Source organism: Antedon bifida, chromosome 4, assembly GCF_963402885.1.
Source record: "Antedon bifida chromosome 4, ecAntBifi1.1, whole genome shotgun sequence".
NCBI classification, from domain to species: domain Eukaryota; kingdom Metazoa; phylum Echinodermata; class Crinoidea; order Comatulida; family Antedonidae; genus Antedon; species Antedon bifida.
In genome coordinates, this window is record NC_136229.1 from 30,141,404 (window position 1) to 30,168,188 (window position 26,785).

The 26,785-nt window shown below is 31.2% G+C and overlaps 2 protein-coding genes across 10 annotated transcripts in view; one reads left to right on the forward strand and one right to left on the reverse strand.

The window, feature by feature from the left end:
* LOC144841564 (NADH dehydrogenase [ubiquinone] 1 alpha subcomplex subunit 10, mitochondrial-like) overlaps positions 1-26,785 on the forward strand; it is a 242,600-nt gene that overhangs the window by 181,440 nt on the left and 34,375 nt on the right. The window lies entirely within an intron of this gene.
* Positions 1-26,785, reverse strand: part of LOC144841532 (unconventional myosin-X-like) — a 92,341-nt gene that overhangs the window by 17,001 nt on the left and 48,555 nt on the right. For 6 of the 9 annotated variants that reach the window (XM_078697907.1, XM_078697904.1, XM_078697905.1 and 3 more), the window contains exons 15-29: positions 26,332-26,515; positions 25,975-26,099; positions 25,206-25,427; positions 22,153-22,207; positions 19,354-19,526; positions 12,076-12,136; positions 8,317-8,457; positions 7,667-7,704; positions 6,065-6,221; positions 4,577-4,624; positions 2,434-2,548; positions 1,815-1,950; positions 1,119-1,229; positions 579-677; positions 106-341 (exon numbers count right to left, since the gene is read on the reverse strand). In XM_078697907.1, the coding sequence (XP_078554033.1) occupies positions 106-341; positions 579-677; positions 1,119-1,229; positions 1,815-1,950; positions 2,434-2,548; positions 4,577-4,624; positions 6,065-6,221; positions 7,667-7,704; positions 8,317-8,457; positions 12,076-12,136; positions 19,354-19,526; positions 22,153-22,207; positions 25,206-25,427; positions 25,975-26,099; positions 26,332-26,515 (1,901 nt within the window). The remainder of the gene's footprint in view (positions 1-105; positions 342-578; positions 678-1,118; positions 1,230-1,814; positions 1,951-2,433; positions 2,549-4,576; positions 4,625-6,064; positions 6,222-7,666; positions 7,705-8,316; positions 8,458-12,075; positions 12,137-19,353; positions 19,527-22,152; positions 22,208-25,205; positions 25,428-25,974; positions 26,100-26,331; positions 26,516-26,785) is intronic. The other 3 variants (XM_078697908.1, XM_078697901.1, XM_078697902.1) reach the window with 2 other exon arrangements.

The following is a 26,785-nucleotide window of genomic DNA, read 5'->3' on the forward strand; positions in this document are numbered from 1 at the left end:
CGCTTTTGATTCTTAGCCTTGTGGAAAACTTGATTCAGACTTTCCTCCCTATTAGCTATTATAAATATCTTACTGGATTTTATTTATTATGTTTTATACAACTACCTTTTAACCATCCATTCATATCTTCAGGTGAATCAGCAGACATATTGAAGACCCTCTCAGCTGTGATGATTGCAAACGCATTCGGTTTTGTTTGAAGGTGTACTGGTACCACAGAGTCAATGACGGCAACATCAAGTGTGCCGATAGCGTTCTTCGGATTCGCATCCTCATCTTGCATTTGTTTGAGTTCGTATTCATTAGCGTTCTTTACTCGCATCAATATACTGAACCACTCACTAAAATAAAATGATGTAAAGATGTTCCTAAATGTGCATCCTCCTTTGGTACCTGCCATATTTAGGGGACCTTTTTATTACATTCTTTATGGACCAAGGAAGGCAGTAAAGAAATAGTGAAAATCACAAAGAGAAATTATCTTATGGTGACAAAAATTAAAAGCTTATGTACAGCAGTAACAGATAAATGCCGAAGGTGTTAATGTTTTACCAACAAATGACAATGTATTAATTTACCTCAAATCATCAGCATTGTCTGCAACAATGTGGTAAGTTCTCTTGTCAGTGATGATGTCCAATGAACTCTCTCTGCCAAAACTGCTATCAAGTATATCTCTGTAAAATCAATCAATCAATCAATCAAAACATACATTCTCTTCTTTAACATATGAAGATAACAATAAAAATGAAAAAAAAAAAATTAAAATAAAAAATAAAGTTGTTTTCTTTAAAAAAATAGAGTAATCTTTGGTCTATGTGAAACACTCTTATGGCTCAACAACAGGGACTGAAATGATAATATCACCACAGGTTCAAGGCATTCTTGGATAAGTTTCATTGTACACATCTGGCTGTACTTAAAGAACCCAGTGCCTTTTTCAAAAGAGTAGGGGTTATCCCGATGCCCTGGTACAACACAGCCTTGTCGATGACCGACTGAAAGAGTGCCGACTTCAGACACCACAAGATGATAGAGATCATATAGGATGCATCCAGTTATAATATAAATGCTTTAACATTTTAGATAAATTAAAAAAAAAAAAATTGAATACTAACTTTGTTTGTTTAATGTTAATAATTCCTTTACAAGGTGCTCCATCACTGTCAGATTCATAGTATGCTAGTTCAATGCCCTTTAATACAAAAAATCTCTTCCTCCAATTCCGTCTAAAAACACAAGTAAAGTATGAAAGTATAAAATACAATCCAAGCAATAAAATACATGTCATTAATTTGTCTGGCTTGTATAATCCAAGTCATGCATGACACTCTACTTCCATTTCTTTTCTGCCATGTACAACACTCTGTCAATGTCTATTTCAGTTCTGTCATAGACAACACTCTAAATGTCTATTTCTTTTCTGCCAGGGAAAACATTCTAAATATCTATTTCTTTTCTGTCATGAACAATTCTAATATCTAATTTTTTCAGCCATGAAAACCACACCATACTGTTGAATAACAAATAAGGACAAAAAAGCAGAAGGTACATGGTATGATTTACATTTCCAGGAGTGATGTTGATTTCCCATCTTTTTCAAAGAAAAACAGCGGAGAGGATGAAAAGTATTTAACAAAATGGTGAAACCATTTAATTCTTAAAGCTCTGTCTACACTATCAAACTATGACATCATCATATCCATATATGGGCACATCACATTATTCAACTTATTACAGACACTCAAATCAGATTGCTTTATCTATTTCAGAATGTTCCTACTGTACTATAGCCTCTAGTGCAGTTAATTTACCTTGATAATGTACTTGTTCCACCACCTTTCTTCATCAGCCATCCTGATTTCAGTGCTTCCTGCTTGGCACGGAACCACATCAGTGTCTCATCACGAAGAACACAATATCGCTTCTTCCAGGTATTTACCATTCCACCTGACAGAAAACAGAGTTGTTTTAAAAATGAAGAAATTAACTCATAGAGTAACTTTAATATACATGATTTTCTACCAAATCTGATCATGTTAAAAGGTAAATATATTTCTCAGAATAACTAAATAAATTAAGGCTAGGACTTTTGGACCCACAGCAGCTACAATGCAGCACCGACAATGATTAGCAAAATGGGAGATGATCGTCTACTTTTTCGAATACTTTATTTTGATTACGGTAAGTTAAGCTGTTTTGTATGGTATTTAAATACATTGTAAGTCACGGTTCACTATTTTTAGAAATCACTTTACGTAATAGTATAGAAAGTACCTTGTCTAAAGAAGGATACTAGCAATACTGTATGTTATTGTATCCATATTTACGCATTACACCATATTCTCTCTTATTAACAAAAGGACTATAGATTTTCATTGATTATTATCGATTATCTATTTTAATAAGAATAAACTAATTTCAGCACTGTACCACATTTCATATTAAGATATCCCTCCCAGTACTGGAGGTCATCAGATTTACGAGAGACACTGTCTTCATCTGGATCATCATCTTGGTATTCGGAATCCTGATCTGCTTCCTCAAACTATCATGATCAAAATCAATAAAAAGTCATCAATATTGACCCTTTTCATATCAGAGAGAGACATTACTTACTTTTATAAGTAGGCCTATATTAAAAATGGAATCATTTGGGTTAACATAATATTTACAATTGTGTTCAAAATACTATAATTATACAGGTAATAGTATCTCGATTTAATGTAGTTAAATATCAACTGGTTAATTTCAACAACTAGATCATAACACTGTGCAAAGAGATCAATAAAAAATACACTAAAGGATGATGGGTAGAAGTTCAAAGGTCACTGGTATAAAATTGTATTAAATGCGACAGTGGTTATACAACATACAAATTATTATATTCATTAAAACATATTAATTAATAAAACTACCAAGCTGTAAATAGAAATTAATATTCATAACAAACATACTATATCATATAATATTAGTAAATACATATTTTGATATAAAGCAATGCATGCTAAAGGGGATTCTACAAAGAAGTATGTTTTGATTGATTTATAATGTACCAAAGACTACACACAAACTGTGTTGTGATAGCATCTGCAACTGACCACTTTCAAAGTGTATCATATAGTCAGTATTAAACATTTCACAGCCTTGATTGAATTGATTGTGTAAAAGTATATGAAGTGATTTTAGAGATGTTCAGATGTATACAAATAAGATTGCATAGCATCAATAAGATGGATGTAGGTATGTGCATGGATATGTTGGTAATTTATACTTTATTATTGTACAGATGCTGTTCTGAACACAATATGATTGCACTGGGCATTTCATGGCTAGTACATGTATGTGAATTGGAGTATATGACCGCGTACTCAATAGTGTACTGATAGTTGCTTTAAGCATTACAGTTAAGCAGAGATCCACCACAATATTAGACAACAAGATTCCAGGTCAAGAATTGCTAATTTAAACCACCATACTAATTACAATGCTTGAGGCAATTTACCAGGCCTACAATTCTGTTTATTTAGGCTACTGCAGCAAGAATAATTACTGCAGTATTCATGTAAGACTGAAGTGAAGAATGATAGTATAGCTGCAGAGATCTCAAGTTGAATCCAGTAGATAAGTAGGATTCAATATAGAGTGAGCACACACCTGATTAATTGTGAAAAGTGGGTGAGTTCTAGGTGTACTCGTAGGTGAGTGTGATTTCAAACTATGAATGCATTTCAAACTCTCTAATTAAGTGCATTATATATATGTGTGTCAGCAAAGCAGTAATGAGAGAGAATAATGGAAGATCATAGAAACATTTCCAAAATACATGTATATACAAACATTTGATGTCTACAGGAAGAACTGCAATCTAATTTGTTAGAATCTATCTGACAAACAATAAAAACAAACATAACGTCAGGAAACAAACACTACTTTTAACATTAAAAAATGGATAACTTTTAGTCATATTCTAATTATAATTAATGTGTTAATTAGATATTAATTAAACTGGAAGTATAGGCCTACAAGGAATCTAGAACAGCTATAATAAACACACACAAAAGTTAATTAAGCCACACATTAAAATTCATCTTAGCAACAAACCTTGAGTGGAAAATAAGTCTACTCATTTGTCATACATTTTTGTCTATTTTGTAATCATTCTTTTTTATGATTTTTAAAGGAAATGAAGGCTACAGGAACCTACGAGGTAGCAGGTACGGTTGTGGGACACACAGACTGTCAGTGAAGACTGTAACCTCCATACAGAAATACATACTTCAGTAAAGAAATATATTCTTCAATGAAAATATCAAGTGACAACAATCCATCGGTTAACTTTCCCAAAATGACATTAAAAAAATTCTAGTGCAAATAACACTTCCCAGGTCAGAGGTTGTCAACCAAGTTGAATTTATCTTTTGTGTGGTAAGGGTATGGATAATGATTTCAGCAAAAATACTGATTCTAAAGATTAAAATAGATTAATTCAAACAGTAAAATGAATGGTTATTTTTTTTTCAAGACCAGAACACTAGATTGCTAAAGATGTAGGTAATGTTTCTGCTATTCTTACCATGTCACCATAATATTTGTCTAAATTTAGATCGGAGGGAGAATTCAACTGTAAGTAAGTAAATGAATTACATGTAAAATGCATAGAATATAATGATGGCCTAAAAAAATCTATTACAACAGGGGTGGCACTATGTGTAGGTCTAGTCTACTGAGACCTCTGTATTGGAATGAATTACCCCACCAAATAGTTGCTCTAATTAATTGTCCTGCCAAATTTCTTCACATGATTCGCTTAATTATTCCCATATTAGTAAATGGTAGTGCCACACCTCATCTACTAATAGCAATACTAAAGTACTTTAATTATTGAAGATAATGATTATATTATAACTATTATATAATTAATAAAACTATAATACTAATTTATAATTATTAATTTATGGGAATGTTGGAAAAAGAGAGTTGGATTGGTTGAATTTTAGGTCTTTTTCATGCGTAAAGTGAAGAAGTATATACTTATAATTAATAAATTAATTTAAAACATGGGTATATACTTAAATTTTAAAATTTTGTGCTGTCAACATGAATGATTTACTTATATACAAGTAGGTTTACCACCTCAGATGAGCTTAAAGTCCATGTGATAATATTTTGTTCTTGTGATTTAAAAAAACAAAATATACTATTAATCAACTTTTGTGGAATACCATCACCCAAGTGATATTTTGTGGGCGTGTGTTGGGGTGTTCTGTTTTTGTGGGGTGTATTAGCTGAAAATTATAATACTTAAAAAGCTTTCTTATGCATTAGCCTGTAGTTAGTCATGGAATACTACTTCTAAAAGTGGATTTATATTTTTAGATGTTTAATAAGTATTGTTTAAATAAAATAATATTAAGTGCGAACTAAAAATTTGCCTTTTGCAAGTTTATAGATTCTTCTAGTTAAAAAAGTGGTTTTAACTATTTTATTATAATAATAGTAATTATTAATACTAAATTGATTAAAAAAGTTTTTTTATTCTATCAGATATAATAGATTGCTTGGATAAACCTAATAACTTTAATCTACTTTTATAATAACTCACTCATTAAATCTTAGAAATGAAAGTTATTTAAAAATTGTTTTAATTCACACAACATTGCATCAATACAAAGCAGTGGAGTATAACAAACGTGTACATGCTTACAAACCAATGAACTTTGTGATTGAATCTCATCACATGGAACATTAATCCAGAATATCAGAAGCTCACTAGGTATGTTGGTCTATGCAGACGATCGTAATACTGCACTGTCTTTGGCGAAATGTTGTGCAAGAGACAAATTTGTAATCAATTTTGGTAAACTAATTATCTATTTATCTAAAAACCATGTTTCAATAACTAAAGAACATTAAAACCTTAACAACACACAAATCACACTGTTCACAGCCAATACCTTAAGTATATATTATAATTCGGGTATACAGGAACAAGAAGCAAACAAACAAACAAACGAAATGAAAAAGAATTATGTAAAGATATAGAAGCCAAGCAGATGGATACCTGTGCAATACTATCATCAAAGTGGGTCATGACCTGTTGCATAGCATACGCTAACTCCTCCTCACGCCTACGGACTTCCTCTTCAAGTCGTTTCTCCTCGACAAGACGTTCTGCCTCCTCTTTCTCCAGTCTCAATGCTTCTTCTTCACGTCGAATTCTAGAAATTAACATTATGAAAAATTTGTTATCATTTCAATTTGGAAAATTGCCATTATAAATAGGGTAAAACACTTTTAGAGAATTAAAAAGTTCCTCAGCGCGAACATGGGGCATGTAGCGGCGTAAAGCAAGGGGTAAACGTTTAGCACTCTCCAACACTTGGTAATTACATTGGGCTGCTCGTGCTCTTGTGCCCCTGGGTTTAGCCAGTGAGCGCTCATAACTGATACGCCACTGTTTAGACAAAGGGTTCGGCATCAATATTGGAATATAGATTTTAAATGCACAATCAACACTTTGTTTTCAATGATGACATAATGTTGACATTGAATGCTATCATGATGGTGTGTATTGTATTGTTGGAGTAGGCTATATTTTTGAAAAAAAATAGTTTATTTGTTTGAAATTTAGGCAAATTTTATCAAATGTATTATCCAGTAATCAACAGCTGTCCAGCAGCTTAGTATTGAAATGTGCAAACGATTATAGTTTCTGATAATTATTCAATTAGAGTACTTTAAATTTGATTATTTCTATAAAAAAATTTCAAATATTTTGGTTTTATTTATATGAAAATGAATTGCAAAACATATGTGTGAAATAAAATTGTTAAAAGAAAATCGAGAAGTATACAAAGTGCTATATAGATAAAATGTATTGCAAATTGCCGACAGGAACCGATTATTACTACAACAAGCACTTGTTAGCAGACATGTAACATTGGCTGGCTTTAATCATCATCATGGGGATTAGATCAAAGACTGTTTGGCTACACACAGGACACAGTTGAGGTATGTGAAACATTAAGATAAATAACAGTAATAACTTCATATTTCTGACTGTGTTTTGGTAAAATGGCACAAAATGCTAAGATGACATGGCCCTAGAAATTTATATTTAAATTAATAGTATCAATATAAGTAGAACAAACTTGATTATTATAACAATTATTAGACAAATTTTAAACAGAAAAAAATGTTTCATAACATATTTAACTCCTAATAATATGAAAAATCTTTTAATATAATTACTATATTAAAACAATGTTCATACATAATCTATCTTTGTTTTGTTAATATGAATGATATTTAAAAATAAACAGGAAATCAGCGAGATTATGTTATTATGTCAAAATAATATGGTAATGGAAGACAGGGGAAATCCAGGAAGGTACTGGAGCATGCTAAGAGGTTTAAAGGGCAGGTGCAGGCATTCCTATTGATCATACATTCAGGTGATTATTGATCAATAGTTTTCCCTGTGTTTCATAATTTTTGGGATATAAAAAAAGTACTTTCTTATCAGATAAGTAGTGGTCCACGGTATACATTTGTTTTCCTTATTTTTCTTGGGAGTCACTAGATATAAAATTGAAGAAATTGTACAAAATGATGTTTGTGTGTATACTATGAAGTTAAATAATTTATATATATAATTACAAACCTCAATTCATTTTCTAATTTTAGTCTTTCTTCTTCAGCCTGAAAGAAAACAAATAGCACATACATGAAGTCATTACTCTGACTATTTCTTCTATAATAATATAAACATAGTGACTCGATTGAGGATGGACTGTAGCTTGGTGGTTAATGTTCAAATTAAGCTTATGCTCTTTTCTGAAACCTGGGAAACATTTTCTGAATGCATAATTAATATTAGCAGAGAATTTGGGAGATTTTGGACCTTAGGAAAAGGTCTGTTGGCAAGGAGTTTCAAGTTTCAGATAATTAGAGATTAAATACAACATTTAAAAGTTCCACATTTAAGTACATTAATTAACTAATACATTTCCAAATACACGCATGTATTTCTAATTCCTATCTCTTTTCCTTTTCATATTATGGTTATCAAAGTTTAAATAAATAATATCAAATAAAAAATATATGAACTGAAAAATTGGAAGAGACATCAGTATTATCAAATAATAATAAATATTGTTGGAAAAACTAATATTATATACTAAATATATAAAAAATATGCCAGGATTTAAAACTTTCCCAAATACACATGAGGTGTTCCTTCCCTTTTCCAATTTTGCTGATTTCTGTCTACGACTGTTAATTGCTCTTTCTAGTCTTATAATATAGATTTACCCTAATTTTAGCCTGTTCCTCTTCCAGACGTTTAGCTGTCTCTATTGCCTTCGCTTTCTGTAATACTCTTTGTCTTTCTTCTTCTTCCCTCTTTTTCTGAGCAGCCTCCTCTTCTGCTTTGATGCGGGCTTCTTCCTCAAGCTGCAAATAAAATTAAAGATACTTTATTCCCATCATCATCTACATTATCATCACCTGTGAACACTGTTTGGCAACATAGTGCACTTAATGAGACTTCTCCAATCAGAGCAATTATTCGCTATTTATTTTTCGTTTCGTATCATTCTCTATAGTATATTTATCCAGGTAGTTTTGGGTCATCTTCTATTGACTTTTCTCATATCATATAATTTATTTCAACTTAATGAAAAAACCATACCTACAGGACAACAAAAGCAAAACGTAAAACAATGCCGCCGGTACAGGATTACCAAAATGTTACCAAAAAAAAAAGCAGAGAAAGAGAAAAGCCACTAAATATAAATTATTAGTATTGTCTACAACAACACATTCCTTAACTTGATTCAAGGCCCTAAAATAAAAAAACAAAAACTAAAAGTACTATTGAAAACTAAATAGAGCCCAATACAAAATCATCTCTGAAGTATTTAATTTACTAAACGAAATGTAGATTTTTCCAGCAAAATGCTTTATTATCACAATTGTCAACAGAAAAGCTACTAATTATCAGTAAGGAACTATTAAAAAAGTTTACAACTATATCACTATTGTCAACAAAAAAGCTACAAATTATCATTAAGGAACTATTAAAAAAGTTTACAACTATAATTATTACCTTTATACTGAAGGCACTAATTCAAATGTCTATCATGATAACTCTCAAGTTTAGTCTGATCCAGCTCCCCACACTAAATGACTGCTTAAAACCAATTTTATAGTACAAATGAGGATAACATCCCATGGTCCCAAGGCCATTGTCTGAGATCTAACTTGAGGTTTATACTAATAATATTCTTAAAAACTGATTTTCTATTGAAAAGTTCAAGAGTTGCTGTTAGTAGTGGTAGTAGGTTGATTTCACATTTAAATTGAAAGTGTTGAGGGCAACATTACCAATTTGCAACACATTGTAATGATTGGTTTACAATCTGCCTGAATTCACAGCATTAGAAAACATTTTCATTGAAATTAAATCATAAAATATAAGTGTTGTTTGCCAGTGTTACCCTTATCCTGAAGAAACAAATTTGTCCATAACTACTACATCTATTAGTATTAGGGTCAAAACACTATTTTTAACATCATTGTTCTTTAAAGAGAGAAGCAGTTAGGAATGTAATCACCTCTTTATCAAAACTACAACTTAGAATTGTTGCTATTAACTTGAAGTTAATGTAATGTGTTATAATATTTACCATATGTTTGTATATCTCAAATTTAAGTTCAGACTATAAAAAAAACAGCCTTTCATTTTTCTGATTGTTTCAAACATAATAATTAGTGACTTCAACATGGCATTAAAGGGGGTTTCCGGGTTTAAAATGAATAGTAAAAAATGTAAAATATATTTGTTTGTCTCTTGAACGGTAAAAGTTTCAATTTATATAAGCGCCCAGTGAAGCAGAACGAAGGCTGTGAAATGAGGCCAGATTACAAGTGCAGCTACGGCGATATGACACTGTGTTACAGAATAGGAAATTCGTGAAATGGTCAATCTTCCGACGACTCGTTATCATTAACCATATCAATTACTTTTATAAAATTATACTTATCTGATGTAATTTTAGTCGGTCTTCCCATTTATGAAGTCAATTTTCTATGAAAATTTATCAAAACAGTGAAAACTTAGATATGTTTGCACTTTACGTTTGCCGATTTTCGCACTGACTTAGGGAAAGCCTTCAAAATCAATGAAGCGTAACGTATACATTCCTGCTGAGCGAGGAGAGCGAGACGACGATACACGTGCCTCCTCTCTCTGCCCATGCTTGGCATCGTCACGTGATAAGCAGATACAGTATACAGTACCAAACTGGTCGGGTCGAGTATACCCCGTCTATAATCACAACATGAACGATGTACAGTATTTGATTGAAGGTCGACTCGACCTACCGGAATGGTATAGATAACATAGCTCGAATGAGAGAGAGTTGGAATATTTGTAAACATAAGTATTGCTAATTTTAACAAGTGTAGCCTATAGTAAATGGCCTGGTAGTATCAATTCGCATAGGGTCTACTACACTAGCTAGCTCAATTTTTAACTGGGCCGGATCGGCCAGGTCTCCTTCCTACTACCTGGTCTACTTGCTTGATGCAGTATCCGCTTTTTTGGAGAGTAAACTAGGCCTATTTTAGGCCTACTTAGACGATCGGGACACCATACGTGCGGACGGCGATCGGACCTTGTTTTGCCTCAATATTTACAGCCGATTTTGTAGAACGTTTTAGGTTTAGATTGTTTAGGAGTTTGGTTGATAGGATGGGTTTGGATCCACTGAGTTTTGTTATTTATGGGCCAATCGTTTAGTAGTAGGCTAGCTAGGCCCATGATGGACCCCAATGTTTTAAAACGTAGGGTAGCCATCGTGGCATGGAATCCCTAGTCAGAATGGCTCTCACCCATGACAAAAAATGATTTAGGCTAGGCCTAGCCTAGTACTTGAAGCCGATAATACGATCTGAACTATTCGAGGTATAAAAATAGTATAACTGTATACAATCTATATATAATCTGTACTAAATTTTGTATTTCATTAAATGTCAAATAAATATATGCTATTACTGTTATTATTACACTTTAGGCCTAGCTTAGAAAATCTACAAAAAATGTATTTCACAATGATCGGGTGGTCGTCGTTTGACAGGGGAGAGAGATGTAAATTAGTTGACAAACACAACGTACATGACGTCGCGAGTTTGGAATCCACTGATGACGTGATTTTGTGAATATCTCATGAATATTAATGAGCTTCCCTAAGCTGCTGAAAAACAGACTTTCCATGAATTTACCCTAAAATGTATATGAAATTTTTTTTTTTAATTTCTCGTTATTACTTCTTCATTCTGACATGTCTATATTGTTATAATATTTTTTATTTAATAAATAAACGATATTTAAAAGCAATTTTAAACCCAGAATCCCCCTTTAACTTTGTCAATTACAATTAAAGAACATTGCTTAATAATTAGATACATATTCTAAACTTGACAGTAGTAAACTTATTCAAGATAATTGAAACATGAAGGATTAGTTTATTGAAGGATGACTAAGTGTCTATAGGCCTAATGTGTTGATACGAAGTAGTGGCAAGCACTGCAGACACAGCAAACCAATGGATTCAAATTTGTTCATATATAATAATTAAGTAACTGTTAAAATCACAGGGCTCTTCAGTAAATCTATTCCGCAAAATAATTAAGATCTATAATTGTAAAGGTTTTATAATTTTTTTTTGTTTTAGCGTATTAGGAGCTTAGTTATCTCTATTAGTACATTGAATAAATAAAAAGTGTTTCTGTCAATGTGTCAAATTAAACTTTTTCTCTATAAAACATCAGAATTGAATGAAACACATGTAACTAATTTTGAATTAACATTTTTAAAGAATTTCTATATGAATTTTCAGTTAAGTCTCAATCTCAACCATAAATACATTTTAAAATACATACCACATACTCTGATGGGAATGGATCCAGGCCTACTATGTATAAATATTCTTATTAAAATTTAAAAAAATAATATTATTTTATAAAACAAAACTGGGTACGTAGTATAATATAAAAGCTCATTATTACCTTAGCCTGCAATTCCTCCAGTTCTCTCAATTTGGCTTCAGCCTTTAACCGTTCCAACTCCCTGCCAGGAAAAAAATAACCATATTCAGTCTCGAAAATAACAGATTTCTTAACTTTCAATATACCACGTCTTACCTTCATCATACCCACAACAAACAATAAAATATAAAAGGAGGAAATTAAAGATGATAAAAAAACCCATTATGTAATATTTATTAATAAATTTTATCAAATGATGAGTGGGAATCTCCATAAATGTGTTTCACTTTCAGACTAGATGCAATGTATATGGTATATCCTGTTTAGTATTTGTTGCCCTCGCAAAAATGGTTTAAATAGTTTTAACGTATTTTCCAAAAGAGGAAACAAACACGTTTTTCTTAGATCATTTTAAATCAGGTGATTCTGAGAACTAGCAAGTCCATGTTTATCAGTAAAAAGGTATTTTTTCAAAATGTTTCTTTTTTTTATATCATTTATCAATACAATTAATTATTTTCATTACAAAACGATCAGTAAAATATATTAGATTAGTTTTGACTATTTCAGAAAATCTTGTTTTGTTTATGAAAAATTACTTAAATACTACATTAAAATTTCTTTCTTAATATCAATAATTTATTTATTGACGATCATCCATTTTTTAAAAATAAAGTAATAAATATAAAAAATAAACATTTACTTGTAAATAAAATAAAACAAAGCAAAAACTAATACCATTGCACAAAAGCAAGCAACATATCCACATTGCATTTCACAATTACAACAAATTAAATAAAAATTTGTAAATAAAATATTGATTCTGGGATATACCAAAAAACAATTTTCATGCAAAATAATCCAAGGGTAATTTGTCATTGGGTGTAAACCAAATCCCCTAAAAAAATTAAGGCACAGGGGTGAAAACACACACATGCTTAGGGTGATGGTAATCTATAGAACTATTCTTAATTCTGTTTTAGAATTGCCCCCCAAAGCTTGGTTCTCACTTGGAAGCAATACAATGGTGTACTGTATGTGCAACACAAGTGAGTTGACCAATCACACGCAACAGATCACAGATGATCCATTGGTGTCGTGATTGGTTAAATTACTTGTATTGCGCTAACATCATTTTAAGAACCTAGCTAGATTTGTTTAATTTTGCATTAAATGTTTAATTCGTAGTTTGTTCTGAACAAAATAACTCTTTTCTATTTCTTGTTTAATACCATTTTCACATCGCCTAGCAACACTCGGGGGTATACACGCACACCAGGACGTAGTCACTGGCATTTTGTATGACTTGCTCCCATGTTTGTAAACTTTTAAAGTTTTATATTGATTGAATTTTTGGCAAAATCAATAATATGTTGATATAAAGTTTAGATCATGTATGTAATTCTGAAAGAAATTGTTGAGTTTCTTGACGTTTTGATCAATATACTTTGATCGCCTCAACAGTTCAGAATTTTCAGAACTACATACGTGGTGTACCACAAACTTTATATCAACTCTTGAGTTTTGCTAGGCAATGTAAAAGGGGTACTCTGTAAAAAGAAAAAAAGGCCTACTAATAGTAATAATTATACAAATCTATTTACTAAATTGATGATATATACTTATTACATAAAATATATACATTATACTCATTCTACTCTTAACAAATTAAGCTCCAGCGATAAAAATGTGTCAGATGATTGAAAAAGATTTAAAAAATAATATTTGAACGAGAAGAAAATGTGTTATAAACTTCAAGTATAATATAATTATCTTTCATTACGTTTTTATCATATTTTAAAATTTAACGAATAAAATAGTATGATGTTCTTAAATCATCGAGGTGGTATAATTTTTTTTTTTTTAAACCTACAGTTATTTCTGTTTATTACTTTTTCTTAAATGATTGAGTAAACTGTTGCTTTTGAAATCTGAAAAGATGGTATAAATTTGTTTAAAGAAAGCGAAATACTGACAAATTGATGAGTTTCATTTCTTTGACATTATCTGAAGTTTCATTGGGAAAAGCATCTTGGTTCTGTCAATGTCAAGTTTCTTCATCCTGGCATGAAGATGTCGCTAGATAACAAGCTGAATTAAATGAGATGTGAAGCTATGTGGGAAGAATCTTTGTAAAGCTTCGTAAATCGTGTATCTTTCATATTATAATGTGTACTTTCCTATACATTCATTCTTAAAACTTTGATAAGCAGCTACTAAACGCACTCAGGTTGAATCTTTCGAACACTTGGTAAACTATATCTTCCATATTTTATGGTGTGTATCAAGTACTTTCCTACATTAATTCTTAAAAACTTGAATAGGCATCTACTAAACGCACTCATGTTGGTGCTTGGCTTATATCCTCCTATTCTGGTGGTTCAATGGTAACTGATTTTGTTCGCACAACACAGTATATCTATTATGCAATTTATTGTCTTTGTAAATCTGTGTATAAAAGTCAAACAGGACGTGGTGCCTTTTTTTCTCTCCAAAATTTGAATGCTTTACAGTAAGAGGATATCGTCAATTTTTTTTAAATGTTTACGAACCGAGAAACAAAATGTATAAATACATACTTTATTTCAACAAGGTAGTCAAACTTTTCTGACATAAAATCTTGATATCCATTTTTACAACTTACTTAAAGGTTCAAGTTCTTCAACTTGCCCAAAGGCAAATACATACATAGGAGGGATCACTAATTAAGATATGCATGTGCCACTCGTCAATCTCTCAGTCAACTCTCTTACAAGTGAAATTATTCATAATTCAATTATCTTGATTTTATATGTCAACTTTACTTTTTACATCAATCAAGAATTATAAAAAATATGCTGTCAATAGATAAACAAACTGTGTATAAAATTATATGAGTGCATGTATATATTGATTTATATATATACTATATTTATAAATATTAATAAGCATTACTGACAATAAAGTATTGGCAGCATGTCAAAGTCAATCTGTAGTAAAAACTGTAAAAAATCTCTTGTTTCAATATCAGATTGGTAAACAAATATTACTTTACAATTATTATGCTTTTTTTTTCAATAAAAAAAAAATTATCCTTCTTGAAATTAATGATAGATTTTTGAATATTTTTTCACAATCTAAACATAACGATTTACTATAAAAAAAAACAGTCATAAAAGTTTCAGGTATCTCTAACATTCAACAGCTCTCAGGAGATGTCTAAACCTAATATTGTGGTATGATGGAAGTAAAGATTTTTCTATTAGGAATACAAGTCTACAGTAGCATTAAAGGGCAAACAATGTTTTTAAAACTAAAAGAATACTTATAAGAGGGAGCGTTTGCATGTTTTTTAATGACCTATCCACCTGATTAACAGTGTGTGGGTTATAAAACAAATAATGAAACAAATACAAGTGCAAAGATAATTTTATATTTTCACCTCATGCAATTATTTGTACCTTTGCACTCATAAAGTCATCTGTATATTATCATGGAGTAATGCTTAGTAGAAACAGGTCCTAAAATATTGACCTTGAAGAAAAGTGGAAGTGGCCAAGATAAAAGGAGAGAATCTGTCTTTTGATCTTGGCCACTTCCACTTTTCTTCAAGGTCAATATTAGACATGCACATCTGATGTGCATGTGTAATGTACTACCTGCATTCCTTATTAAACATCTGGCAATCATGTAATCACATTTCCTAGGTTAAGTACATTGACCTGACATTGGACCTGTTCTAATTACAAACACCTTTGAACATGACCTCTTTAACAAATCAACTTACTTTATAATATTATAAATAACTATTTATAATTTCATGTTAATGAGTTCGCCTTGTCCTGTATCAATGACATTATTAACATTTTTAAAAGGTATTTTATTGGTACAGTTTCGTATGAATAAAAAAAATAATCCATTGTGATTCTTCCCATTCCCAGCCCGGTTGAAAACAAATTTTCTTTAATCACTTTTTTAATATGAGAAAGTTGTTGGTTACAAAACATAAACTTTTCTACCCAATTAAAGACGGCTTTAAATACTTCAATAATCTAAGAAATCATGTAAAAATGTACCTACTATATTTTTTACTGCAATAATGCATGGTTTTAATTTGTTTTAACGGAGAAGTTAAACGATTCATTCGCTACAATAAAGAGTGTGTACGATTCCAAAAAAAGGAGAGAATAATTACATAAACAAGTTAAAGGGTAAACAAAATAGTTTACTGCAGTAATTGCAGTGGAATAATTTTGACATGGACCCTAAAAAGTAATCACAGTTGGCCAGTCAGATTTAAGGAAGAAAGTGCTGAAACACATGTCTCAGATAATGATCTGTGTCTTAATTAAAGTTTGATTTAAAGTAATATTGCTACACAATTATTATCTACAGATGAAGATGTAGAATTGTTTAATTTCTGAAGGGTGTGTTTCCTAAACTATGTGACTCACTAATGTTCATTGAATTGAGAGAAAGAGTTAAAACATCCGTTTATGTTTGTATTATTAGGAAGGCGTTTTAGTTTTTTTTGAGTCACTTAAAACGAAATGAACAATTGCTCAGTCTAGACCAACAAACCAAATTACAATCAAAACAATTTAAAGTTGTCATATACATGCTCTTATCATGGAGGAAATTATTATTATTATTTTTTCCTCCATGCTCTTATTAAACTGGGTCACATGGGATCAAACAATCAAATACTAGATTGTGATTCATTATAGTGATTAATCATGCATATTGTATTTATCAATACACTTCATTAAAACAGCTTAATTATATGTTAATAATATTCGCTATGAATCAAAGATAGGCCTACATTGATTGAAATGCTAAGCTCAGCAACATTGCAAGACTTTCTCTCATATTTACAAAGTTAAAACAATAACACCATAATACAAAAATAATGATGTAAATAAATAATATTTGAAAAATAATTAAAAAAAAAACCATTTTATAAACAATTGTTCAGTCTAAATTTATTTGAGTTGAGAAATAATTGCCAGTAATTAGTAAACAAATTCTTACTTTTGTTAGCTTTATTTTATGCTCTGAATATTTTATATTGCAAGCAGCAATATTACAGGCAAAGTGTAAATAATAATTTATCAAACATGCAAATTACAAAATAATACAGAATAAAAATAAAAGCACATGCATAATAATATTACAATACCCGAACACAAATTAAGACTGAAAATAACACACATACACACAAAAAAACATTTCCTACAACCCACTTTACACCACAACCAATAATTCAATACATCAACAGTTTCATTATTTTCATCACCAACCCAGTATCACAAAGCACAACTGGAAAATAAGTTTTAATGCATTTGTTTGCTGTCAAGCACCATCCCAATCTTTTGTAAAAATTGTTTGCACTGCCTCCACCAAGTCACTATTTATACACCAACACACGCTCCACGTCACAACCGTTAGAGAATTCACTTATACTGTAATTCTCCAACCAATCCATCATGTATTACATCCATGATGAATATACATGTTCAAAACATACTGATTGAATATGAAGCAGGCCGATACCAAAACCATTACCAACACAACACCAAAATGGTGGTACCCTGAACAACCCATATTCACCATCACCAATACACCAACAAACATACCAATGCAACAATATTTTATGCTTCGTTTTAAACTTCTCTATAAACTACACACATTATAGAGCTGCTAAGCCTTGTTTTATGGCGGTGCATGCTAAATGCAAGATATGAACTAGATGTATGTATTGAATCAATCAAGATAGGTGATTAAATGAGTGATTACTGAACAAAAACAGGAGAGAAGAATCAACTAAAATGAAATGTTGATAGAACTAGAAATTGAGAAAGGAAATTGAGAGATGGAGAGACACTATGCGGTCTTGCCTCTGACTGAGATACAAATCTCAGATAGAAAAATGCCAGTCATGGAGATTCACTGAAATGGTAGGTATCGCAAGTTCGTTTAAATTAGAGAGAGTGGTATTTGCCTTTTGTAGTTCACAGCATTCCCAACTTCCAAGCTTTGTCTGCACGTGTTCACAATTTTCAATAGTTTTAGAGATTTTAAATTTAGATTGTGCTTATAGATAAAAATGGTAAAACCATGGTAAAACGTTGAATCCCATATTCTGGATAAGATGTCTTTAAAAGACTATTAGAATTTAAAGAAGAAGAAGTAATATTTATAACGATTGAGAAGATAACAAAAATAAACAGAGAGAATAGAAATTAGTAGAAAATGTATTATGTTATGGTATATGTAACTATTGGATGAATATATGGGCTAACTATTATCTTTTTATACACTATACTCACCGTAAAATCCTACAACCAAGTAGTTAGCATATTAGAGGCGGTGAAATGGAAGGAGCGATGCGTTAGTTGCCGGTACAGTAAACATTATTAGACTTAATAAAATAAGTAATTACAAAGCAGATTGCAAAAATATTAAAGTTCTTGTTTTTTATATATAACAAATTAAATAATGAAAATACAGTAAAGGCTTATTTGATTGGTTTTTGTAGATCTAGATCCTCAAACTCAAGTAGATCTTTTGTGAGTAGTAGAAGCTTATGAGAGCGACCAGTGAAATGCGCTAAATGTCAATTTGGGAAAAAAGCTTTTTTACAGTATATTTTACAGCTTTTTACAGTATTTTCTTTTCATTCTTTAAACATCTTCAAAACACAAATAATTTAACACCTTTTAATGGACAACAAAATACCAAAACTTGGTTAATCAGTTTATAAGCATAATTAGTATAGCAGTCTAAGCTAAAATATTAAATAGGAAAAAGCATTTATTATTAGTTGTACTAGCAAAGTCTTAGCAGTTAGTTTAGAAATTAGTTAATTGGATTGTGATTAATTTAACTACTTTAGTGCTAGAGATTAGAAAATTAGATCAGTATGTCAGTGGCATACAGGGCACAATTCTAACCAAGCATAAATATCCCTTGGAGTAAACACAGCCAAGTGGGCTACCATAAAAATAGAGCCTTATACAGTATACCTTTTTGTTTTTAAATATCAAAATACATTTCCATATTGAGATAATCATTTTCGAAAGCCACTGACTTCTTATCTTTTGAATTTCCAAATCACACCTCAATCATCAAGATTATTAGATAACATTTTATAAGGGATACCAAACATAAATTTAAAAAAGCAGGATACGCAAGTCTAACATTTTGCAAGACAAAGGGAATAAATAATAATAATTTTAAAACAACATGTGTGATGAAGAACACAGTATTTAGGAAAAAATGAAATATACATTTTCTTTTTGTAAAAAAAAAAAAACAAACCTTTGCTCTTCCTCAGCTCTTCTTCGCTGCTCTTCTCGTTTTCGTTCTTCTTCCAACCTTCTTTCCTCCATCATCACATGAAAGAGTTGACGGGCCTTACGGCCTCTCTCGTACCTTTGCAAAGTAATGGTGGCATCTTTGAGGTTGAGAAATCGACGCCGCTGCCGGTACATCTGCGATTCAAGGTAACAATCGAGTAAAGAAACATAAGATACGCATTCTTCTTCTAATAAAACCATTTTTTATAATTTGTACAATATTGATTCAAGGCTGGTGTGACTTCTTAAAGAAGCTCCCAATCCTTGGGATGCCTCAAGCTTTCTAACACCTATCAAAACTTTCTGTATTATGCAAACTTTTATCTTGCTCTCAGCAACTGAATTCGATCAACGCAATCATTTGAAAATGTCACAGAAGCGATAGTTGTTTGGAAACTATTTATATCAACTTATTTCCTGACTACGCACTGAGTTCGAGAATTGCCGCACAGACTAGCCTGGATCAAATTGATTGGTCAATGACCTATATACTCATTTCTGATTGGACAGGGCATGTGTAAAGTTATCAAATATAATTTTCTTATTGGTTTTTAATAGGATTTGAAAGAAATTGAAAAAGTGGAGTGGAGTAGACATTTTCTTGAGATGGGTAACTTGTAGAGCAAATGCTATTTTAAGAATAAAAGATTAATTTTGGTTTTAGTAAAAGGATTATTAATTATTATTAATAAAAATACATATTATTAAATTTTTATTATAGTGATTCTTCTAATGTTATTTAAAATACCAAAAAAGAAAGAATACTGCAAATGCCAAAGTTCAAAATAATTACTTGGGTCAGACAGCATGGAGCATCGTGAACACACAGGCACACACATACTCACAGGAAAACTACAATGTGTATTAAGTATTACAGTGATACAGTTTAGGTGTCAACAAATGTAATAGTGAGGAGAATATCTTCCTAAGAGGCTTTCGTAAAGCTATGTCTACACTATCAAACTTTATGTGACAAACAAATTTGATGTGCTCATATATGGACATTATGATGTCATATCACTACCATATTTTGGTATAGCACTACATATTAATAAAGGTAAAGATTTGTTTCAAATAACTTTAAATACATCAATAAATCGAGGGGTGTGTTTGCTTTGTGAAAATAAAAATAAATAATGTAATAAATTATCAATTTTAACCGAGAAAATGCATACAGTCCTGTTTTTAATTTTGATCTTGGGAAAGCCATACCTGGTAAAACGTTAATTGCCTGATAATCTTAACAAAACCGTTACTTCCTATTATTAATATACAGTACATATGGATCAGCCCCTGTTTACCAAATGCACAGAGATTATACCCTGACAACAAATAAACCTCTCTGAAGTATTTCTTGTAAAAACCACAAAGCTTCGCAAAGTCAGTACCCTCACGAAATGCGATAACAGGCGTCTTTATAGCATGCTGCGAACTGACTGAGTAAGCTTTAGCATAGAGACAGCAAAATTAAATGGAAACTAACTGTGCCCTGGGATGACTTTTTTATTTTGTTTATATTAAAATTAATTATTTTTTAGGATATTGAAATAGATCAAACTAAATTACATCATCATTATTCACATTTTGTTAGCACAAGTCGAAAATAGAAGTTTGAAGCAATGAGAATTTAATTCACTATGAACTTTAAATATCATGTTTCCATTGCAAATAATTGTTTATTAAAATTTCTGAATATTTGTTTATGTGGTTTTTTTAAAAACTCCAAAAACAAATTTGGCATATATTCAGAAAAAATTAGATTTAAATTTTACCAATATATATATACAATATCAAACATTAATTTGTTTTCTGTGGGACAACAGGATTACTTCATAATTTGCATAATTAAATTTTCAAAATCAAAACATTATCATCGCCACATATCTCTAACATATGTGAATTAAAATTTACATTTAAATGAGCTATAATATTTAATAAAACAGAGGATAAGTTGAATTTATAATGTTGCGAACACAGCTATAACCTTATATAAAAAACTGTAGACAAAATAATCTGTAAGACTTGAATATAGATATAGACATTATATTAATTTGGTTCAACATTTGCAAATTATACACATTATATCATTACTTCTGTAAGCATATGATATAGATGTATATGTCAAGTACGCGGACGTTGTAAATTACATATAAGAGGCTTGCTAAGTTTAGGCCTTACTTGTCAATCTATTCCTCATGGCTTGATAAATGTTTTTGGATGGCTGCCACAAGTCGGGAGTGTTGCGATAGATTTATTTCCACAGTTAGGAAAATCATATCCTTATATCAAGTTCTACATGTTCACTTTAAGTCTATACAAGTGACTCATATTTTGTGCCATGGGGGGTTAGGGTTAGTCCATGTTTATACTAAAAAAATTAAAAAATATTCTTTTTTTGATCTACAAATCTTTTTAAAAAGAAGGTACATACTATTATATATAGTATATATATGCCCAGTTGTAGACCATGTGAAACTTTAAATGGGAGTAGGGGATATGTTCACCTCTCAAAAGGCTGTGAATATTTTGAACATGTAGCCTCTTCTACACTGTGAAATGCTTGAGATTTTAGAGTTTGAATTTCCACTAAACATCATCTGACAATATAATAGTACAACTGAATGTTTGATTGCTAACTTCACTAGCTTTACAATAGTATTATAACTCCATTAGTTTCTGTATCCAAGATTGCATAAATATATCAGGCATCCCTTTTTTTTATTACAGTATATCATAGAAATGCAAATTGTTTTATACTTACCCTACAGTACTTTTGTACAAACACTATCTTTGCAACTGTGGCCTTGTATGCTTTCCTAAAATAAAATAAGAACAAAATGTAAATGCAGTTCTTTTACTGAGACTCTTAATACAATACATAAAAGAAAAGAGATAAATTGACTGTAATACAAAAATATTCTACATATTGTTTTAAATGAATGTGATCAAAGTATTTTTAATATTAGTTATCATTACAGTGATATTAATGAAAAATTGTTTTACAAACTTACGACTCAAAACAATTATGCTTTTAGTAACTAAATAACAGATATAAAAAAGAACAAAATAATAGGTTTTTAAAACCTTATTTTAATTTTGATACTTAATACTTGTTAAAAATAATTTAATACAAGTAGAAGGCATCACTGCATCTTAACATTGACTTTTTCAGAATTTGATTTGATTTGATTTATTTTCATCTCATTGAAAAATACAGATATGGATATATTATACAATTACAATAAAAACAAAATAGCAAAGGATTGAATGAAAAAAATATTCAATAAGCTGAAAAAAATATTCAATAAGCTGAAAAAAATCATGAATTCCTGAAAAACTCATTTCCAATGGGGCTTAAGAAAAAAGAAATCAAATTAACAAGCAAAAGAAAAACAACAATTCATTTTATTTTAAAAATATATTATAACCTGAATTCAAGTTGTTGATTCGCTTTCAATTTTCTATTTATAAATTATAATTTTGCACAAGATATTGACAAGTCATCCTTAACATAAAAATTACATAACAGAGGATAGAGCTGCTTAGACACATGTCCCGGGAGGCAACTTATGTACTGCGATTCTCTAGTCTTCCTCAACACTGAAGGTAGGGGTTGTACACACAGGAGGATTCTATTGCTAATCTATTTTTAGACACCGCAGAAGTTTTTCTACTTCACTCTAGATTAGGAACAGGTGCTAAGAAGTTCAAACAGACACAATTGTGCGATGTTCATGTTTGAAGTAACATCCGCTAGTTCTTAAGGAAATGCAGAAACACTACAAGGAAATGTAGGAAAAACAAAAATGACTTCCACTGTCTATCTTTGTCGGATGTTTAATTAGATAGAAACCACAGATTCTATGATGTGGCGAGATTGAAACCTCAAACCTGTTTTGAACTACTCAAATTTGAAAGTGTCAGTATACGCATGTTTATTCATATTTCCATCTTCCAAACCCTGAATCCTAGTTCCCTAAGTTTTTCAACGAAAATAATAGTTTGAAGAGTTTGGGTAACCAATCAGAGCTCAGGAAATGAGCACTCATGCGAATCAAAGAAGCAAAGCAGGCATGCACTGAAAACAAAAATCGCAGCCAGATTGTCTCTCTGTGAATTATTTTTGTGATCCAATTTTTGGTCAAAGTTAATAACTAATGACATTGACATTTTTTTTAGGGAGATAATGTATCTTTAATATTTTTAGTACTAGAATGTGGGGACTACACATGATATCACAAACTTCCTAAAGATTCTTTAACTCCCCATTGGGTCAGGACATTTGACATTTGAAACTTCCTCTGGATTTTTAAACTTCGACTGGTCAAAAACAGAATGGTAAGTGCAGTACATGTAAATGCAGTATACAATGTGGGGACTGCAATAAACTTAAGATATCAGAAACAGAATGATGAGTTTAATATACAACTAAGGAGAAACTGCAAATCTTATAAAGGATATCGCAAACTTCCTGAGGATTCCTTCCTGAGGATTACTCCCCAGTGGGTCAGAAACAGAATGGGGAGTGCATTATTACCTATATCGCTTGCAGTATACAAATGTGATGTCTACACAAGATATCACAAACTTGAATGGCGAGTTCAGTACCTATAATGCAGGGTATAAATGTAGGGACTACACTAAACTTAAGATATCAGAAACCTCCTGAGGATTTTTAAACTCCTACTGGTCAGAAACAGAATGGTGAGTTCAGTACAAATGCATGGTACAAATGTGGGGATCACTACACTAAACTTAAGATATCAGAAACTTCCTGAGGATGTTTAAACTCCCACTGGTCAGAAAATTAACAAAATTGTGAGTTCCTAATGCAGTATACAAATGAGGGGACTAGAAGAAATCTCAGGATGTCAGAAACTTCCTGAGGATTCACAAACTCCCAGTGGCTCAGAAACTTAACGGAGATTGAACTTCAACTTCATTAAATATAATTAGAATATAGTCTTTCCATGAAGCCACTAGGGCTTTGATAAGCTTAGTCGTATTGATAAATGCATTTATTATTTCAGTGTAAATAAAAGGTTTGATCATAAATATTCAATAGAAATTTTCATTAAAAACGTGGGTGCTAAAATGATCTCTGGCTTGAATTGAACATGGAAACCATCAATTACAGAACTTACTTAACCACTAGGCCGCAGAGGGTCAGATCTTAATACAACAGATAAACTTACTGCCAGATACATTTAGCATGTAGTTATATATGATGACAATAGGTTTTAATATATTAATGTAAATCATTCGAAATGTAGGCAACCTCTACTGAAAAGTCAAAGGACCACAAAGAATAGGGAGATTTTTTTTGCAAAGACTAACGACATACCCAGGTCAGGTCTGGGTTGGCTGGATCTCAATGGAGATACAAAAAAAAAGCGCGAAAAGCTAAATCAAAACGATAAAGTAAAACAGCCAGAAATGTTGGCAGAGCTTTCGGGCAAAACTAGCCCTTCATCAGTGCAAGTGAAGGAATTTGGATAACGTCATAGTATAAGAATATATATCAATATTTGCAACGTGATAGAGGGCTCACTTCTTAATTGCTCAAGTTTTTTGTAAAAAATAAAAAATCAATAAATAATAAACCAATCCATTTTATATTTTATATTACTATGGACAATAAAATAATAATATGAGTATTAAGATCCATTTCTGATATTTTTATTGTGGCAACCAAACTTTAACCTCAAATGAGATTTAAAAGCATGATAGATATAGTTCATCCATCTTGTATCCATCTTGCTGTTGGATGTGTAAAAAAAAAAAAAAAAATTTGATAAAAATGCATAAACTTACCTGGCTAAGTAGCCCTTAAAGCATGCCTTTGCTTTTGTAACAAGGGTCTCCACCCTTTCAGCACGATCCCGCTCTAGTTTGATCTCCAAGTCCTCCTTCAGAAAGACCTTAGTGCGACCTATTTGCCATTTCTGGTTTGTGGATTCGTACGATGACAGTAAGGATATACATTTATGTTGAGAGTGGGATGATTGTGTATCTTTGCCTAATAGTGGTCGGTACCTAATGAACAAAAAAAGCAAAGTGGTATAACATTGATATGTTAAAATTAAATAACAGTGTAATGGAAACCAGTAGAAATTAATTTTTGGATACATTTTACTGACTTAGTAACTAAAAGCATGACTGTTACAAATTGAGCATTCAAAGCATGATCACAAATTCCTATCCTGCCTATACTCACAGAAACCAGACTACATAGATGACAATTGATATTTATTGTTTTTCAGAGTAAAATAAAGAATTTTAATCAGTCACAAATTCAGAGAATTGAAAGCAATAACACCTGTGGTAAAATGGATGTAAACAAAAACAATCCTGTGTAGCATTTAAAATAGTTTATAACTAACTACCACCTACTTAGCATCATGGGAATGCATTATTATAGGAAAGTAGGTATTTGTATTACCTGTATCATTTGAGGAATAGGTTCTTACATTCAATTAGTAAAGGTTCTTTTAGTAAGTTAGCAGACCTACTAAAAGATCAATGGCAATTTGTGAAATGAAACGTAAAGAAATTAACATTTAGCAAAATCTATTACTCTTACCTTCTAACAAAGTCATCAAATAACCTTCTAACAGGAAAGCCTGCTCTTCTGATCTTGACCGTTTCTAACATACCAGAATATCGCAGTTGATTGAGAGTTAAAGTTTTCTCAAATGCATTAGGAGCCTAAAGATGGAAACATACAATAACAAACTCAATTACTATGGATATTATATATATATATATCTATATATTACTATATAAGATGAACAGTAAAAAGCTATCTATATCATCATATCTATAGAGCCGCCAGGATTTCTGAAAAGATAAAGAGTGATCCAGCCGGGATTCAGCAAGAATCCTGACCATAATTCCCTAGCTAGGGAGTAAATGAAAGCAATTAAAAAAAGTGACATACCTTTGTGGAATTTGGTTTAATGCAGCGTACAAAGTAAGGATTGCAAGCACTCAGTGTGGACATAAGGGAGTGGAGAGATTCTTGAAATTGTGAGCTAACGGTTGGTTTCTTTCTGTTCTTCTTTGCGGCATTTGGTTGAGATGATTCCTGCATGTCTTCAAACAAGTCATAAATGAAATCAGATCTGTGAAACAATAATATATAATAATATTTATTTTAGTGTGTTACGAACCAAGAACACACATGGTGAATTGCTCATAATTAGTAAACTCTTGGTTGGTCATATATAAGTCCAATTTCAGACTGCGTTATACATAGTTATAAAGATAGATAGATGCAAATCAGTATTGGGAGAGTTCTTTGTATTCACAGTTCACAATTCAATTCAACTTTATGTAAACCTGGGGCCAGGACATACAAAAATACAAATACAATTTTATCGCTCTTTAAATAT